Source organism: Drosophila mojavensis, unplaced genomic scaffold (assembly GCF_018153725.1).
Source record: "Drosophila mojavensis isolate 15081-1352.22 unplaced genomic scaffold, ASM1815372v1 contig_16, whole genome shotgun sequence".
NCBI classification, from domain to species: domain Eukaryota; kingdom Metazoa; phylum Arthropoda; class Insecta; order Diptera; family Drosophilidae; genus Drosophila; species Drosophila mojavensis.
In genome coordinates, this window is record NW_025318693.1 from 3,424,492 (window position 1) to 3,442,749 (window position 18,258).

Sequence of the window (18,258 nt, forward strand, 5' to 3'; positions counted from 1 at the left end):
TAATTTTTAAGCACTCGAAACGATTACGCCTAACTCAATCGAACAAAATTCTGGATTGGAGACTTGCTCGGCTGCCCTTTATCAGCGATGCGGCAGCGAAAGTTGTTGACTTTTATGGCAACCAACTGGGGCAAAGAGACGCATTTGGCTGTCTGCTTGCCACTCACAACTCTCCCCTCGCCCCATGCCCCTTGCTGCTTTCGACTTAAGTGCTGCTCTGCCACATTTAAATGCCCCGCGGTGGACTTCACTGTGTTGCTTGGCCAGCGGCAAGCAAAACTTTTGCGCTATATTTATTTTCATTTGGCTAGGCGAGTCCACAGCTCCACGGCTTGTTTCTCTCCTTATCGTGGTGGTTGTTGTCGCTGGGGTGGCGCTGGCCGCCTAGCTGCTGGAATTTTATATTTGTTTTAATTTCCTAGCCATTTCCTGGACGCTCTGTGTGCCGGCCACATTTGTCAGTCAAATGGCGCTGGCGTGGCACGTTAAATGTGCAGCTTCCTCGAGCCGCTGCCTTTTAGTGTTTATTACAGTTAACTGGCGCCCGAACGGGATGCTCAGTTACTTGCAGCATCCGCATCTACTCTAATATATACATATTTATACACTTAAATGTGTGCCCATATCAAACGGAAACTTGAACGTGCCCCTATCTTGGCGTCCGCCTTAACTGGCCATTGCCAGGCCTCAAGTGCCTCTCACTGATTTGCCTTTCATATTGATCAACAGACGGCGAGTGCGAGTGCGTTAACATTTTTATTGACTGTACTTGCGGAAAGTTAGAGTTAAAGTTCGATTTATGTGGGCGTGTTTCCATGGCTGCTTGAGTCCTGCAGCTGGCAATTTGTCAAATTGGCCAGTGAATGGGCAACAAAAACAGCTGCAGCTGATGCTAGTCCTTATAGCCCTTATTTGTTGCATGCTATTGTCAGTGTCGCATGTGTAGATGACGTCAGTCGTCGTCCCTCGTTGATGGCATTTTATCGCCAATTATAAAACCTGTCATTTTGGTATTTTTATTGATGCGCAAAAAAAAAAAACATGCGAAATAAAGAAAATATTTCAACAAAGGACAGGTAGCTGTAAAATACCTTTACTTGAAAATGCCAATCATGCTGATGATGGGCGGCACGTGGAGCAGCACGCAGTACGCAGCTTGTTAAGGCTGACAACTGGCTGACTGAGCCCAGCTGAGCTCAGTCGCTCTCACATGCCGGCAACATCAGAATCTGAAGCGGAACATTATGATGCTACCCCACCGTTATGGACTACTTGACCAAGAAGGCCGACTGGGGCCAAAATGTCAAAAAATGCAGGCCCTATGAAACAATCAGCAAATGGAAAGCGAAGTCTATTAGATTTCATTTGTAATGCTGGCAGCTCCAGCTCTTTGATATGAGTATAAATAGATATCTATTTGTTCAAGTTGCCGTGGATACAGAATATCATAAATAGAAGCAAGCTAAATATTTGCTTAAGTATGAAATTGTTTTTGTGAATTCCTGGCTACAGGGTATTTATATTCGACAACTGCAAGCACAACAATGAAATGGTAAACAAGCGAAATGCTTGTGCCACATATTTGTGTGCATGTGTGTGCACACACACGCACACATATGTGTAAATAAAAGCTGTTAAAATACGATAGTGCTGCCTATTAGCACAATAGACACGGCAATGCCAACCGCAGCGCGGCGCTTGCAAAAGGCAGAAAAAATGGCAGAATGGGGGGGCATGGACATGAGCACAGCTTGGGACTGAGACAGGAGCGTCACAGAATGAGAGAGAGAAAGAGAGAGAGAGGGAGGGTAGACCAAGGCGCAGCACGCAAAGTGTAACCGCAAACATAACAAGGCAAGCAGCAACAACAATGGAAACAATGACAAAAATAGCAAACAGAAGAGCATACACAGTGAGTGGCCATGAAATACCCTGTAAGTAAGAGAAAGAGTTGGGCTTGCTGCCGAAAGAACAATTATTTGAATACAACACAAGTTAAGTGGATTTTGAGCACTTTACAAATATTTCTGGGATCCCAAAAGATATGTATGTAGCGTAGTGAAATACACATGGCAAACAGTCGGCGCCCCGGCAGGACATACGAAAGGACGAAAAGTCAACGGGAAACACGACCACAAATGATTTGTAGTGTCTTGTGCTTGGACGAGTGCTAGAGCGAATTTGGGGTGGCAACGTGTGAAGGCTTATGCAATAGCCCTTATGTGTGTTGAGAGTGCGAGTGTGTTTGTGTATGTGTGTGTGTATGTGTCTGTTAGTTTATGATCAGCAACTGAGCTTGACGTGCAGCATACGCCGGGCAATGCGGTCACACAACAATCGCAACACATGGACCGAGGAGCTAAGTGTCAAGGAAAGGCAGCGGCAGAGGCAAAGGAAAAGGGGAAGGGGAAGTTAAAGGGAAATGGGAATGGAGAGCAGCCCTTTTATTCCTGGACAGGGCCAGCATCTGTGCTTACACACGTCTATCGTTGTCTGCCCGGCGCCTGGCTGACTTTATTTTCACAGCGCTTTTCCTGTGGCTGCCTTTCGTGTTTGGCTCGCCTCGGCTCGGCCTGGTCGACAAGCACTTAAACTAAAGCTGTGGCTGTTTCATTTCCATGCCAAGCTGCAGTTAGTTGTGCCTCTTCTTTTGTGCTCTTGAGCACAAGTATTGTAAGCCAGCTGCCATTTGTGGCCACTTACCGTTACTTTCTCGAGGGCTTTTATGATTTAACAGATGAAAAACACGTGCCTGCCAAATTAGTCGACATTTAGATGCAGAATATCCTGAGCATACGCTCGTGTCATATCACAGTCCTGCCCATGAGGCATTGCGTATCCATTTTTATGCCCCGCATATGATACTCTAGAGCCCAAATTGATTTTATCATTGTACGTACTGCCCCCAGCTGCACATCGGATCAGATTTTGCGCTTCGAGTATTTGCAATCAAAATTCCAATGACGTTCAACACTTAATTTGGGGCAGCTCAGTCTCTGTGTGTGGGGCGGGGCTTTTATTATTGTTGTTGTTATTGTTGTTGCTATTGTGGCGTTCTCATTGCATGCTCAAATTCATAAAAAGGATAACAAATGCCAAAGCTACATGGCAGCTCCCCGCTCTGAACCATTTCCGTCCATTTGTCTTTGGGGCGTGCTTGGCCATAATATTAAATCATATCTTAACATTTACTCCGGCAAAACAAAGTCAGTCCCTGGCCCAGTCTGAGCGGAATTTCTTAAAGCGTAGCCAAAATAACAAACGAACGAACCGGCCGAGCCTGGGCCTGGGCCTTGACTAATTTCATAAAGCCAAACGAAATAAAAATGGCGTAGACAGTGCGGGCCACTTATTGTGCCTGAATAAAAGGATTTTGCTTCAGCGCCAAGCGCAAATGAATTTATCTCTCAGCCAACTTTGTCGTGCGACATTTTTGGCAACATGTTTAAACGGCGACAGTCGACAGCGTGACAGCTGCTTTAATGCAGTTGAAAATGTCGAGGGAGCCTTTAAACAGAGACAGAGAGGGAGAGAGAGTGGGAGAGAGAGAGAGAGAGAGGAAGAGAGAGACTGTGTCACTTCCGGGCGCCCAGAGCTTATGTATGTTTGTAGCAGGAGGTGCGCAACAATGATGAGCGACAATGGCTGTCGTAGTTATAATTTGAAGATAAAACATAAAATATAATAATACGAAAATATAAAAGTCTGAAATTTGAGGGAGACTAACGGCAGTGGGCCGTATATATGTATATATAGCCGTAATGAAAAGCAACGGGAAGTCGGCTTTTATGGCAACATTCAAGTGTAGATTGCACTTCGCGCTCCTCCTTTTCTTCAAATGAGTCACTTAGCCAGCGTGGCGATGGGTCGTATGCGCAATATATGCGCTGAAGCACTTCAATTATGATGATTGATGAATGTGCGGAGCGGCGCCGTGTGGGGCGGGGCGTGGAAGCGAGCCCGTCGACGGCTAGAGCCGAACGATGTTGGAGAGCATTGGCATGCAAAATAAAAATGGAATTTCGCAAATGAATTGTTAAGTATGCGCCGCGTTGGCTGCCGTTCGCATCGCAGTATTCGCAAAACGCCGCAAAGTATGCAGCGCGTGGCGAGTTGGCATAAAAAAAAAATGGAACAAGGTGTACCGCCTCGTCAAAGGCTTACCCAGCGGCTAAATATGCTAGCGGAATTTCAAAATGACTTTCAGCCGAACAAACAATAAGGAATGAAAGCGGATATACCAACACCAACACCAACACCAACACCAACAGCAGCACCAACAGCGACAACAACAAAAGTAAACAACAAGAAATTAAAGCAGAATAAAAGCAAGAAAATCAACAGGACAATAAATTGAATATTTATAACACGACGTGCCATTAAATGTCAATGTATTTTTAATTACGCGCCCAAATACCAACCAAAGGGAACCCAATTTTTTAAGCCTGGCTTTCAGCTCAGCAACGCTTTCAATTATGCGGCAGCAATTTTCACTTCGTTGCCGCCTGTCAAAAACTTTAAGCGCTTTGCTTTGCTTTGCATTGAATTTCGTTTTTGTTTCTGTTTCCTTTTTTTTTCACTTTTATATTTTTCAGTTTATTTTATTTCGCATTTCGTTTTGTGCCCTGAATGAGCGTAATTAAAATTGACCCTTGGGGACTGACCCAGCTTCATAATAAAAAGTGTGCGACTATAAAAACACGTTAGTGAGTGGATTAAAATACCCTGTAAACAGGCTGAGCTGTTTGTTAAAGTAGTTGAATAATATCCTGAGATACTACGTTGATGATTCTGAAGGCATCACAAAAATATATATATTTATATATTTCTAACTACAAAATATTTTATTCTATTTTTATTTTTATTTCTATTAAATTTTATAAGCATTTATTTTAGTTTAGTCTTGGCTAAAAAACTTTTATTCGATTTTTATTTTTATTAAATTTTTCTCTGCTCGATTTTTGGCTAAAAAAAGGTTTTTTTCTATTTTTATTAGAATTTAATTTTTATCACAGAATAAACTAAAATAAACAACGCTCACTTCTCTTTGACTGCTACCCACATTCACGTCACAGCCTGTCTACCCTTTTCATGCATGCCAAATGTTTACAGGGTATGCAAACTTTTACATAATTACCAGCTGAAGAAGCTGCACAAATCTGTTGGCTCTGTTCGCTTGGCTTTTCAGAAGTTGAGCTCATGTGCCAAATGAGATTTGTTCGCTTCTGCTCACTCGGTGAGCGTTACGTTAAATGGGTCTCGTTAATTCCTTTTTGGTCTCCGCACCAACCCTAGCTCATTTCCAGTTTCCAGTGAAGTTTTGCTCCCTTTTTGATTTCTCAAGAGACCCGAAACCCCAACTGCCAATTGCCAATTGCCAGCTGGCCAGCTGGCCAACTCAGTGGCTGCCAGCAAATGACGCTGAATTTGATTTGAAAGTTTTATCGCTGGACAACAAATTAAAACTAGCAAATGAACTATATGTACGCAATCCACTTGAATTCAATTAAACGGCGCGCATGTGGAGGTCGAGTGTTAATCAAGCCAGATTTGCTGTTGAAATGAAATGAAATGAAAATGAAAAGTTATCGCTGCACTGCCTGCCCAACCAGATGCAAATGCAATTAGCTGCCAATTTGAGGGAGTAAAGCTGATTGTAACTAAATTCTAGCTGTGCCACGCCCATGCAATTGTTGTCTATACGGACGACATAACTTTTCCTGTTTTTTTTTTTTTTTTTAAAGGCCATATAAAATTGCGATGAAATGGCCCACAGAACGGGCCCGACGACACTTCATGTAATTTATTTGGCCCAAAGGCGCAGGCAGTTCCTCTGCTCGAACTCCCACTCCTGTCCCTCGGTCAGGGCCATGTTGAAAGCAAAAGCAAAAACGAAGATGGAGGCGCTGACGATGATGAAGACGAGAACGAAAACGACGACGATGAGGCGGCAAATGCGTTAAGACGATTTTATGTAAATGTTTTTCGTGCTCATGTTTTAAGTGTGTTTGCCTCGCCGATCCGGCGGAAAAAAGGCAACGGCCGACCGAAAAACAGCAACAACAAGCAGCAGCAACATCATCAACAGCAACAACAAAAACAAGTGCAAAGCATGTCACAGGCTGCCTTCATTGTGCCTGTTCATTTGGAATTTTATTTAAAATGGATTATGCCGCCTGCGAGCAGCACAAAAACAAAGAAATCCAGCACACAAAGAACCTTTAATACTCTTGATGAAAAACCCAAAAAAAAAAAAAAAAAAAAAAAAAAAAAAAAAAAGAAGAAGAAGAAGGAGAAAGCATCATAAAAGAATATGTTTAGCAAAATGACATTAAACAAACATAATAAATGTAATCAAAATAAAATGACATCATTTGAAGCGTTTGTGCCGTACATCAACTATTTGGATCCACGGGTAGCTCTTCGCACTGTCACAGCCTCCAAGAGCAGCAGACCATCGACGTATTTTCTTTGTTTAAGAATAAACATTTACTATTGATATATGTACAAATATTATGATTCACTTGCTTCTCAAATTGGTTCATGTTTTTGCAAACATATTGTTTTAGGTGGAATACCTTTTCATCATTAGTTCACGAATTTCTTTTATCTTTTTTTATCGAGTCAAAATTCTTTTGCTATTGATTGAGCTGAAGGAATCTTTTCCCAATGCAACTAGAGTCCCGAGCGTGTTCCGGGCGTGTTCCTGAATTTCATTAAACTTGCTTGCTTTTTAAATGAAATTAAGTTTATTCGGTCCGCATTTGATTCCACGCCCTATGTCAGCAGATAAAGTCTGATTTATTTAGCCTAATGCTGTAACTACTGCAAGCGCAATGAAGCATGATTGATTGCTTTAGTTAGTGTATTAGGGATGCCAAAGCAACTTATGTTTGCTCCAACTCTGTTTTGCCTCTTTAGGTGTTTATGTTTGCGCGACAAAGTGGCCGGGCCCCATTGCCAAGCCCCAGCCATTTTAAAGGGCCAGCACGGCCGGCTGATGCCAGCGGCTTAAAGCGGGGCGTTTTGAGTTGAATTTAATGAAAAGCGAAATGGTTATTTGATTTCACAGCAGCGGCTGCAGCCTCGCCCATAAATCTTCATATGGCGGACGGGTCTCATGTGTGCGACTCACTCGCTGGGCAATTATCTAACACTCGCTGCAGCCTGTCGGGGCACTTGTGTGGGGTGTGGTGGGGCGTGGTGAGGGATGGTTGGACCTGGTTAAATCAATATATTTACGTCTTATGAGGCACAAAATTTACGGCAAATAACGCATTAAATTCTATGGCTAAATTTCATTTGATTGTGAAATCGGGCGAGACGTCGCGACGTCTGCTGGCAACGCTGATCCGTCGACTCACGGGCCCATCGACTGCATTACTCATTCATTTATTAACCGTTTCCTGCGGCCGCACCACCAGCCAGCCAAGTCAGCCAGCCAGCCAGCCAGCCGGCCCAGTGTATCGAACCAACAAAGGCGCCAACCGATGGAAAATCGTTGACAATGCCAGCTGGCGTGATAAGCCATTCATTACGATTATTACGTTGGGGCATGCGTGTGTGGGTGTGCGAGTGTGTGAGTGGCATGGAAGTGGAGCAGAGGTATGTGGAGCATGTGCAGGATGAACGGCTCGGTTTGGCATTGCTGGGCAAATGCCGCCATGCCGAGCTGGCAAATAAAAAATATTGCTGATAGGAGTAAAAATTTTCATACTCATTTATTTTTATTTACTGCGCGCAATTTGCACATAAAAGCTGAGCCAAAAGACGCACCATGTTGTGCCGTGTTGTGCAAAAGGGTTCTCTTCAAATCTCTGACTTTGACACTAGTGAAAATATCGGAAAATTATGCGTGGCTATAAAAGTAAAGCGCACAGCGATGCCGATGCCGATGACGATGTCGATGAGGATGTCGATGAGGATGGCGATGTCGATGGCGATGGCGTCAATGTCGATGGCATTGTCAATATTTAAGTTTTGACATTGTTATGGCAGTAACAGCAACAACAACAACAACAACCGCTTGCCGTTTGTTGTTTATAGGTGTTGGTTGCTTGGCTGCTCGGATGGGGTTAATTTATGGTGTTCATGTATGCAAATGTTGTCATAAATGTCGCAAATTTTTGGCAATTTCTTTCAGGAATTATGAGCACACGACTGAGTGAGTGAATAAGTGAGTGAGTGAGTGAGTGAGTGCCGGACTGCGTGGGTGCTTCTTTTCATCGCTGAGCAGAACAAAGCACCTTTAATTAAGGATCGCACAGCAGCCACAATTTGCCAACAGTCGCCCAATGAGAGAGTAAAATATGATGCCTGCCCTGGACAGGGACAGAGATGAGAATGTGGGATAAAAAAGCAACTTGATTTCAGAGCAGCCATGGCCGAGTGCTAAATCACAAGGCTGGGCAAATGTCGTGCGACCAATGCGACAGCAGGCGTATACGCAATTTATTTTATTTGTCTTTATTCACATTGAGAGAGTGTGAGAGAGAGTGAGAGTGAGTGAGAGAGAGAAAGAGAGAGGGGCGCTGCAGATAAATTTTGCGATTTTCCGCTTGTTTTGCCAATTAGGCGCCAGTTGACTTTTACAGAGTTTGCAGCAAGCGACGCAGCTTTTCGCGATTTGGCAATAAATTAACTGCTCAGCACTCCGGCTGGGTGGGGGGGCGAGCGGGCGCTCGTAGTGAAAAATCGGCTTAAAATTGATAAACTGAAAATTAACAGTCGAGAACTGTGCGGCTTGGAATTCATGAAATTACTCGAGAATAACAGATTTTGCCAATTGAATTGAATTTGCTAAATTATTCATATTATTATTATTTAGAATTACAGAGCATATTAATAGCTTAAATATGGCAGTTGATGAAAATTGTTTACAATTTGAATGGCTAGTTCATAATAAGTTAAATATTGTTGATTAAAATTTTTTGATAGCTCTCTAATGCTGCTGTACAGAATATGCATGAGTTTTGTTTCATTAATAGGGTATACACATATTTCTAGTTATTATTAGTTTTTGTATGCTCTCATTAAAATGCTTAACTTGTCTGTAATAGATGTAACTGAGCCTATTTACTTTTCTTAGATAAGTTTAATTTTTTGTATATATATATATTTTTAATTATATATATATATATATTTTTATTTATTTATTTTTTTTTTCTTTTTTTTTTAAGGCATTTGTTGGTCGATCATTGCTGCCATTGAATTTTGTTGCCAGATTTTATTTCGTCGCATTTGCTTGCCAACTTTAATTTACTTTGCTCAACTCTCAGCCCGCGCGTCGTAGACAAGGAGCGAGCTGTGAGTGCGCGAACTCATAAATTTCAAATCTGTTTCAATTTTCATTGGGCTTTCGGGCAATTGTTGTTGCTGCTTGCTGCTGGCTGTTGCTGTTGCTGTTGCTGTCGTAAGCTTGTTTATGTTGCTTGGCAAGTGAAAGTTAATACGCGTGCGAATTTTCCAGCCACTTTTAGCACGTGGCTCACAAAATCGGGCAACAGCCACGACAGCAAAATATACATACATATATATAAAGCTAAACTTTTTCCAAAGGAATTATTCTTGATATGAGATGACATCAGCTTGTATTAGGTTGCATTCCGAGAGTGAGTGCGTGTGCAGGTGCGTGTGTCTGTGTGTGCATGTGTGCGTGTGCACATTTATTTCTTGGCTGGCTGTGGCAGCAGTAAAGTTTCGAGCCAGGCACGAGTAGCTAGCGCGATAAGCAGAACAACAAAAACGAATCCAGAAAGCAGAGAAGAATCTGAAACGTAAATAACAACGACAGCTAAATACACTAAAATGGCGATTTATTGCAGCCCTTAATTTAAATCAAGTCACTCTTGGAATAATTCAAAAATGATTTTTAAAATACTTCTGAAATCGTTTAAAATTTTTTATTTTAAATTTAAATGCAAAGCAGCTGCACAATAATTTAAATTTAAGAATTCAACTTGATATTTAAAATATTTAGGAATTTTATGAAATCGAATTCGAGACGCATAGTTACTAAAGGTATTTAGCTCAATATAAAGCTTGTTAGCTGCGCTCCGAAAGTATTCACTAAATGCGCTACATATTTCGTAAGGCATTTAAGAACTCTCTGGCAGCGTAAAATGAACTGGCTCGAAGGCTGGGCGGGGTCTTGCCTGTGCTCAAGGCTGGGCTGGTCGGAATGCCGTTTGCTGCGGGGCTGCAGCAGCTGATGGAATGCAATAAAAAACTTTTCAGACAGCCACGGGGATATGCAATGCAAATTCTATAAGCAATAAGCGAGAGTCTTTAACTTGGCGCATCTTGAGAAACTGCTGGATATATATTAACAGAAAAGTAAAGAAGAAGCATATATGCACGTCAAGGCGACGGCTAGAAGTTCGTTAGCGCGTCCAAAGGACAAACAATTGACTGACTGTGGTACACCAACAGCAAGTTCTACGCTCCACTAATCCTGGCTTAAAAACTTTGCTTTATTTTAATCAAATTGAGGAGGCGAGGCGAACACCCCGAGAAGCCAAGAAAACGAAAAAAATAAGGAAAATAAGAAGCCATTGGCCAAATGCGCAACCGGCGCGGCGCGGCACAGCTGCAGAGCCGCAGTGCTGCCTGCGGGGCACGGGGGACGGTGGCTGCGGATGGAGTTTTGAGGCGGCGGGCGGGGAGCAACCGCAAATTGTGTACGCTACGTACTTCTGCTACGTGGGGCACGCAGCAAAACAATGCCACACAGTGGCAATAAGGGGCCAAAAGCAGCCGGAAAGAATTGCTCAGTAATTTAATTTAAGCATACGGATGGCTCTCCACTCAGCCCCCTGCCCCACCTCCTCGCTGTAAGTAGCAGGCGTCAGTTAGTGGTGCGTGCTCCATAAGCCCAAATGTCAATATTTGCCTATGCCACGCATTAAGCGTGCCAAACCATGTGACTCAAATGTGTGTAAGTGTGGTATATGTGTGTGTGTCGTTTTGGGGTGTGCTGAGCGGACATTTAAAATATGTTGTCTTGCCGCCAGTTGTTTGCCAGGACACTTCGCCCACACACACACACACACACACACACACACACACACTCAGACAGAGCTGCAGCATATCTATAGCCCGAACCGCCGGCATGAGCGGAAATTAGCAAACGATTTAAGCCGTGGAGGGGGGGCGCATATGGGGCGAGGCAACGCGGCGTATGCGTGTTATTTGATTTTGCTGCGGGTACGCTTACAGTTTTTCTCCTTTCACATATTCCTTAACAATTTCCTGTTATAAACAAATCAAGGATGTAATAACGCAGCCCAATGCGCGCACTCCCTGCCAGAGGCTGGGGCCGATTGAAAAATAAATGCCGTTGATTATGATCTTAAGAGCTGCCACAGTCGGTAATGGCCGCAGAAATTGCTGCATAGTGTACTTTGCGCTAGACACAATTGCGAGGCAAAGCCCATTAGTTAACAGCTTACTGCGTTCTCTTTTGCCCGGAAAGGCTTTGCTCTGAAAAATGTAGCAAAAATATTTAGAATAACAACAAGAACTAGGCAAAAACAAAAACCAAAAGGAAAGAGAAAGAGCAAAATAGAAAAAGGCTATCCACACAGACCAACGCAAGCTGGGACGCAGTTTGATGGCATGTAAAAGTTCAGTGGCACTAACAACAAGGACACGGACAGACTTAAAGAAAAGCCAGTCAAGTGTATGAAATGTAACAAAGACCTTAACCAAAATTGCAAGCACACACACGCACACACTCATACAGTTACCCACTCGACTGCCACTCACACGTACTGGGAAAAATAATGAGAAAATATCAAAAGTGGGCCCACTTTTGATATTTTGTGCTAAGGCCCTCGGGCTCGGTCCCAGCTGAATGTCAACTTAAAGCTCTTGCGGCTGCCTTGGTTGGCCAACAGGCCCTGGCCAAGTCGGCCCACTCCGGCCGTCCTTTCTTTTATTTTTTAAAGTATCCGAGCTGGCTGAAACCGACGCTAATGAGCTACTTAGGCAATGACTTAGGTCATTATTGTGTGCGTGAGTGTGTGTGCTTCTCTGTGTGTGTATGTGTGTGTGCTTGTATATTGTCATATTACACATACGCAGCGTTGTTTTGGCCACACATTGTGGTGAATGTAAAGCCGACGACAACTGTTGTCAGACATGTTCCAGTCTCAGCTCTCGCTCTTGTGGGGGAGTCGAGGGGGCTGCGAAGCAAACTTTAAGGCGAGCTGCCATGGCTGCGCTCGGCTGAGCGCTTTGTACGGTGCCTTTTGTCATCGTGGCGCCGCCCTATCCAAAATATGCCATATTGTATTCGATTAATATTTCAATAAAGCGTTTGTGCCTGGGCTGTGCCCTTAACGGATTACAATAATCAGAGTCCTTTTGTGCCGCTCGCCACAATGGGCAGCGGCCATCAAGTGGAAAATGAGCTGCTTAAGAGCACTCGCAGAGTGCACCACATGATGTGCTCGAACGCAATTTTTCGGCCTTTGAGTTTGCCGAGTTTTCCCGCAGCTAAATTGAAATCATTAGCCAGGCGATGAACAATGGCTGCTGATTTACAGCGCCGCAAACGCCGCGGGCTTCATTAGACAGCGACGAACCAAAAATTACACAACAGATCAGAGAGCAGACACACACACACACACACACACACACACACACACACACACACACACGAGCTGAGTGAAATAAATGTGCGTAATTGCCAACACCTCATTAGGCAAAAACTTGGCTTTAATCAGGCAGCCGCAGTCGCCCCAAACGTGCGAGTGAAAACTTTCAACAGTTGCCCCAGCAGCTCGGTGGCAATTAAACGCGTCCATCGCAATGTTTACTCAACGCCAACACGACAAAAGCAACGAAATTCGAGCGATTCGCCTGGGGTAGGGGCCGAGCCGAGCCGAGCCGAGCTGATGAGCTGAGTTGACAGTGAAAACCATCGACATAATTCTGGAAAATGTGATTTTATTAATTAAATGCGACAGGCGAGTGTCAAATCAGCGACAGGGCGTGGCCTACGACAAGCGGCCTCCTGCTCCACCACCCAGCCGCCTCCTGCGCGCTGCGGCGGTTCAATGTGCTGCTTACGTCTCTGCCGCCGCCGCCGCCGCCGCCGCCGCCTACTGCGCACAACAATTTTAGACATGTCAACATGGTGTCATAATTATAATATTTAGCCCGACAATGTGTGAGTGGGAGTGGGCTAGTGAGCGTGTGCGTGTGTGTGTGCGTGTGTGTTGCTTGTGCGCTGTTCGAATCGCTTGCCTTAAATACGCGAGACCCAAAAGCCACGCCTACAAGGCGTAGCCTCTGTCGACGCTATTGTTTGGCTTTGGCGCTGGGCGGCATTTTTAATGATGGCTGGGACTATGGCTGCGTAGGGGAGAGGAGGGTTCTGGGTAGCGGTGCTGTGGGACCGGCCCTATGCCCACGATTGGAAATTGTATTCTGTTGTCGGTGGCTCGCTGCGGGTGGCTGGTTAACTGATTGGTTTTGCGGTTGGCTTTAAGCCGCCTTTTAAAAGCCATTTATTAGGGACTGCAACGACAATGCCACTAATTGCTTATGCCCTCTACAGTCCGAAATGGGCAGAGCTGTGATGAACGAGCAGCCATCGATAAGGTCAGAGCAGACACGCCCAAAGCTAGGCAAATGTTATCGAGCTTAAAGAGTTCTGTTTTTTGGTAGAGATCTGAAATTTCTATACCCTACACACAATAAGCAGGTCACATATATTTCTCTTACATCTAAGTTAATTTAAATCTTCCACAATATGCAAGATGACATTTATTGGGCGAACTTTTGTCTAAAAAAATATATTTATTTATGTAATGTCTTATGTAATTTATTTAATATCATCTGCAAATCCCAATGGAACTATGCAAATGTAGCAAAAATAACTACACATATGCATATATAAGATTTTCTATTTATATTTGCACATTTATAGCTCTCCTTAGAGCTAGATAAGGTCAGAGTCATCTAAATAAACTGAAAATATTATTATCATTAATTATTGCCAGCAATTTGTTTATGTATTTTTGCGCTTTGAAGTGGGTCACTTTATTTGCAAATATCTATTTATCTCAATTTATGCTACTTTCCTCTTTATTTCTGGGTTTTTGTTCGTAGCACTAGTTATTCCCTCTGCTGGGAGTCTTTAATTTAAAGCACTTTCTGTAGCAAAAAGAGAATGGAAGGTGGACAAAAAACAGGGGAGAGCAACGTTGGCCAAGTGACCTAGCGGCGGCCAGCAGTTGGCTGCACGTTATCCTGGCCACTTAGTCTTGATTAATGTGTCGCATTTGCCTGCGGAGCCTGCGGACCTAGCGGAGCTAGCGGAGCCTCAGGCTCGTGCACCCGTAAATAACAAAGCCACTCGCTCTCCACTGACCGATGTCTGACGTCCTCCACTCAAATGAGCTAGTTTTTTTTTGCTTATTGCTTCAAGGTTATTTGAAAATGCCAAAGTTATATGCTGTTGTCCTTGTTGTTGTTGTTGTTGTTGTTGTCGATTAAAGTTTTCAGTTTATTACGATTTGCACCACTTTAACGCTGTTGCAACAGGATGTGGCTTTATTTATTATGTATGCAATAAATATTTATAGCTCATCTTGATATATGTGCAGTGTGTGTGCGTGTGTGTGTGCATATATTGAAAGAGCTCGCTTTAAGCACCTGTCGCTCTATCTGCTTCAATTCAAATTTGCTATAGATTTGAAAATTGAATATTTTGCTGCTGCTGCTGCTGCTGCTTGTCTGCATGCTGATCGCCTGTCAGAGTCGCCGTCAGTCAATCACTCGCTGGCACATTGATTGAATGCTGGGCTGGGCGAGGAGTGGGTGGCCGCTTGACCCGCCACGTCTCGCTTGGGGGCGCACACACAAGTTGAGCGGACTTGTGGCGAAATTTCAAGCGATTTCCAAAAACTGAGCAACGACAATTTGAGCTTGGGCGAGTTTCGCCTGCAGGCTGAAAGGAATCTCTCTAGTGAATTTTCCAGATAGTCTGGCTACAAAAAGGACGCAGCACATTCATAATGTGTGTGTGTGTGTGTGTGTGTGGCTAGAGAAATGTAAATGTTTGCAACGACGGCGACAACGGCAGCGATAGGGACCCGCATTATAAAACGCGTATCTCGATGGGTTACTGCTTAGTTTTGGAGCACTCCCTTCGGTGGGGATAGAGCCACAGAAAGAGAGAGAGAAAGAGAGAGAGAGAGAGAGAGATAGATAGAGAGAGAGCGAGAGATACAGTGAAACTCATATGCATAAATATTTTTGTGAATTTAGTCGCGTCCAATAACAATAAGAATGCGCATCAAAACGAGCCGTAAATTGTGGCAAACTCTAAGGCGATAAATTTGAATGGGGGCTTACGGTATCGGTGTGCTTGTGTGTCTGTGTGAGTGTAGATTTAGCATGAACACTGTTGATTGTTTGCAAATACGCAAATTGTTGTCCAGCTTGCCGTCAATTGGCGACAATTGGCCTCAATTTCGCAATTGACAAGTGCAATTTGGAGCACTTACCTCACACTTGGGCAGCGGCCCCTCGGGCATCTTGACCTTCCAGCCGAGCAGCGGGGGAATGCATATCAGCGCCGACATTATCCACACCGCGGTGATCATGACGGCGGCGCGGGCGGGCGTGCGCGACTTGAGATAGTCAACGGCCTTGGTGATGCTCCAGTAGCGATCGAGCGAGATGAGGCACAGATTCATGATCGAAGCTGTGCAGAGGAGGACGTCCATGGCCGAGTGTATGTCACACCACCAGCTGCCGAAGATCCAGTAGCCCATCAGCTCGTTGGCCAGCGAGAAGGGCATTATGATGAGGCCCAGAAAGAAGTCGGCCACGGCCAGCGAGGCAATGAACCAGTTCTGTATGTTCTTCAGCGACTTTTCGGTGGCTATTGCAATGATCACCAGCATGTTGCCCACCACAATGATGATCATCAGTATGGTCACAATGATCGAGGCGATCACAATGTGCGTCAGCGTATAGCCGCTCGGATACCGGCCATCCCAGTGCACCTCCGTGCCGTTGCTGCTGTTGGCCAGCAGGCCCATGCTCATATTGGCCGTCGTCTGATTGTAGTAGCTGCCCGCCAGCTGGAGGCTGTTGTTGTAGAGGCTGCCATTCAGCAGATAGATGGTATCGTTCACTGGCGGCTGCATCTCCAGCAGATTCGGCAGCTGCACCTGCCCATCGACTGTCACCAGCGGCGGATTGAGTGCGGCCGCCGGATTGCCATGGGCCAGTGATGATGATGCTGCTCCGGCTCCGGCTGCGGCTGCGGCTGCGGCTGTGGCAGCTGTTGTTGTTATTGTGGCAGCGCTCGAGAATACGGCCAGGAAGTCATCATTGCTGATGTTGCCCGTATTGATGCTGGCCTCCACTTTGGCGTAGTCCATGTTGCTTCGCTTATTGTTGCGCTTGTCAGGTGTATTTATCTATCTATCTCTGTCTAGCGTCGGATTGGTCCCATGCTGGCGCTGTCCACTTCACTTGGCTAGGCATATGCGTATATATGAATTTATATTTTGTTTGTATTTATAAATAAATATATATATGCATATATTTATATGTAGGTGTGTGTGTGTATTTATAATTAAATTTGAAAATGCGGCCGGCAATCTAGCATTCGCTTGCGTGCGTTTCAATTACGTTCGGAATTCAGTTCCAACACCCCATTAAATCTATTAATTTATCTAATGCCTAGCATAGTTTTGCGATTTGCAATTATTCGATTATGTTTTTACCCGTTTTGCACCGAAACTTGTGTATGTGCGAAGCGTTTTGAAGTCGCGTGAGCGTAAAACGCGCGCGGCTTTCATATAACTATTAATTATTAATATTATTATTTATTTGAATAATACATTCATATACAATATCTTCTTTGTTTGTTTTAGTTATTGTTGTTGCTGGATAAACACACACACATAGACCGACACACATGAAGAAATACAGATAGAGTGTGAGTGAGAGAGATAGAGCAAGTGAGAAAGAGAGTGAGCGAGAGTGAGCGAGAGTGAACTACACACACACACACACACGCAGATTAAACGTATACTATGGATTAAGACTGACTATATACAACAGGGACCCGCCACCGGGGCACCACTTGAACCCCACTCTCGATATCTCGATCTCGATGCCATGGATGTGCCCGATCTGCATTCACATTGCGCCTTCGCCGCACTTCCGTCCGTTCGCTTTTTTCGTATACGTATTCGATTTGCACTCGATCAACAGTTTGTAATCCGCTCAGATAAATAGCTCACTTATTTACAATGGATTTGTGGACAGTTTTCTTTTGGGGACTCGCGCGCCTCACAAGCCACACTCAGTCGGGCGTGGGCATTTCTCGACACGATTTGGCGCTTTTTCTTTGGCTAAGTGTCAGTGAGTCTTGGCTGTTTACTTTGGCTGTTTGGCTACTGGGCCGGCTGACGCGCCCGCAACACGTTCGCACCGCTGGAAATGCACATCTTAACTGAATGCCCCAACATTTGCTACCAAAGTTGTCTTTCGCATACGCAGCCTCAGCGGCTGGCTTCGGCTCTCGCCTCGGCGGCGATTCGTGTGGCTTGCCGCTTCGTTCGGCACATGCCGTTGCCGCTGCGCTGGGGAAATTCGCTCACGGGGAAATTGTCTCTTTGGCGCGATTTGTGTTCCACATTCCACTCGTTTCAGTTGCGTTTTGTTTTGGTCAAAGTGTGCGTGTGTGTGTGTGTGAGGGAGTGTGTGGGTGTGTGAGTGTGGGGCGTGAGTGCGCCATATACCTAAATCCAAGACCCAAAACCTATACCCAAAAACACTTCCCGAACCCATTTGTTGCAGCACTTTTCACGTTTTTCATTTCACTGCTGCACCCTCAGCCCCAAAGGGCGTGTGTGTATGTGTGTGTGGTTGTGTGAGTGTGGGCATGTTTGCTACAAATGTTGGCCATGCGAACGAGGCCCATGTGTGCGATGCGGCCCTTTGTTTACATTTTTTATTCCAACCCACATAGCTGGCTTTGTTTTCACGCCAAATGCTGGCAGGCTCACCTTTTAAATACTTCTCACGATTTGCGGCCTGTTAAAGTTGCGTCTCAACTCTGCCAATAAAGGCCCAAGAATGAAGCCATCAAAAGGCGTGCGGGCCACATACAATACATATATACAAACATATATATGTATATGTGAATATATTTATATATATACATATATACAAACATATATATGTATATGTGAATATATTTATATATATATATATATATATATA

General features: G+C 44.5%; 1 protein-coding gene across 2 annotated transcripts in view; it reads right to left on the reverse strand.

The window, feature by feature from the left end:
- The window catches only part of LOC6573567 (alpha-2Db adrenergic receptor), a 49,010-nt gene extending 31,529 nt beyond the window's left edge, over positions 1-17,481 (reverse strand). For both annotated transcript variants that reach the window (XM_032733613.2, XM_032733612.2), the window contains exon 1: positions 15,519-17,481. In XM_032733613.2, coding sequence (XP_032589504.1) covers positions 15,519-16,403 — 885 coding nt within the window. In that variant the 5' untranslated portion in view covers positions 16,404-17,481. The remainder of the gene's footprint in view (positions 1-15,518) is intronic.
- Between the last annotated feature and the right edge of the window lie 777 nt (positions 17,482-18,258).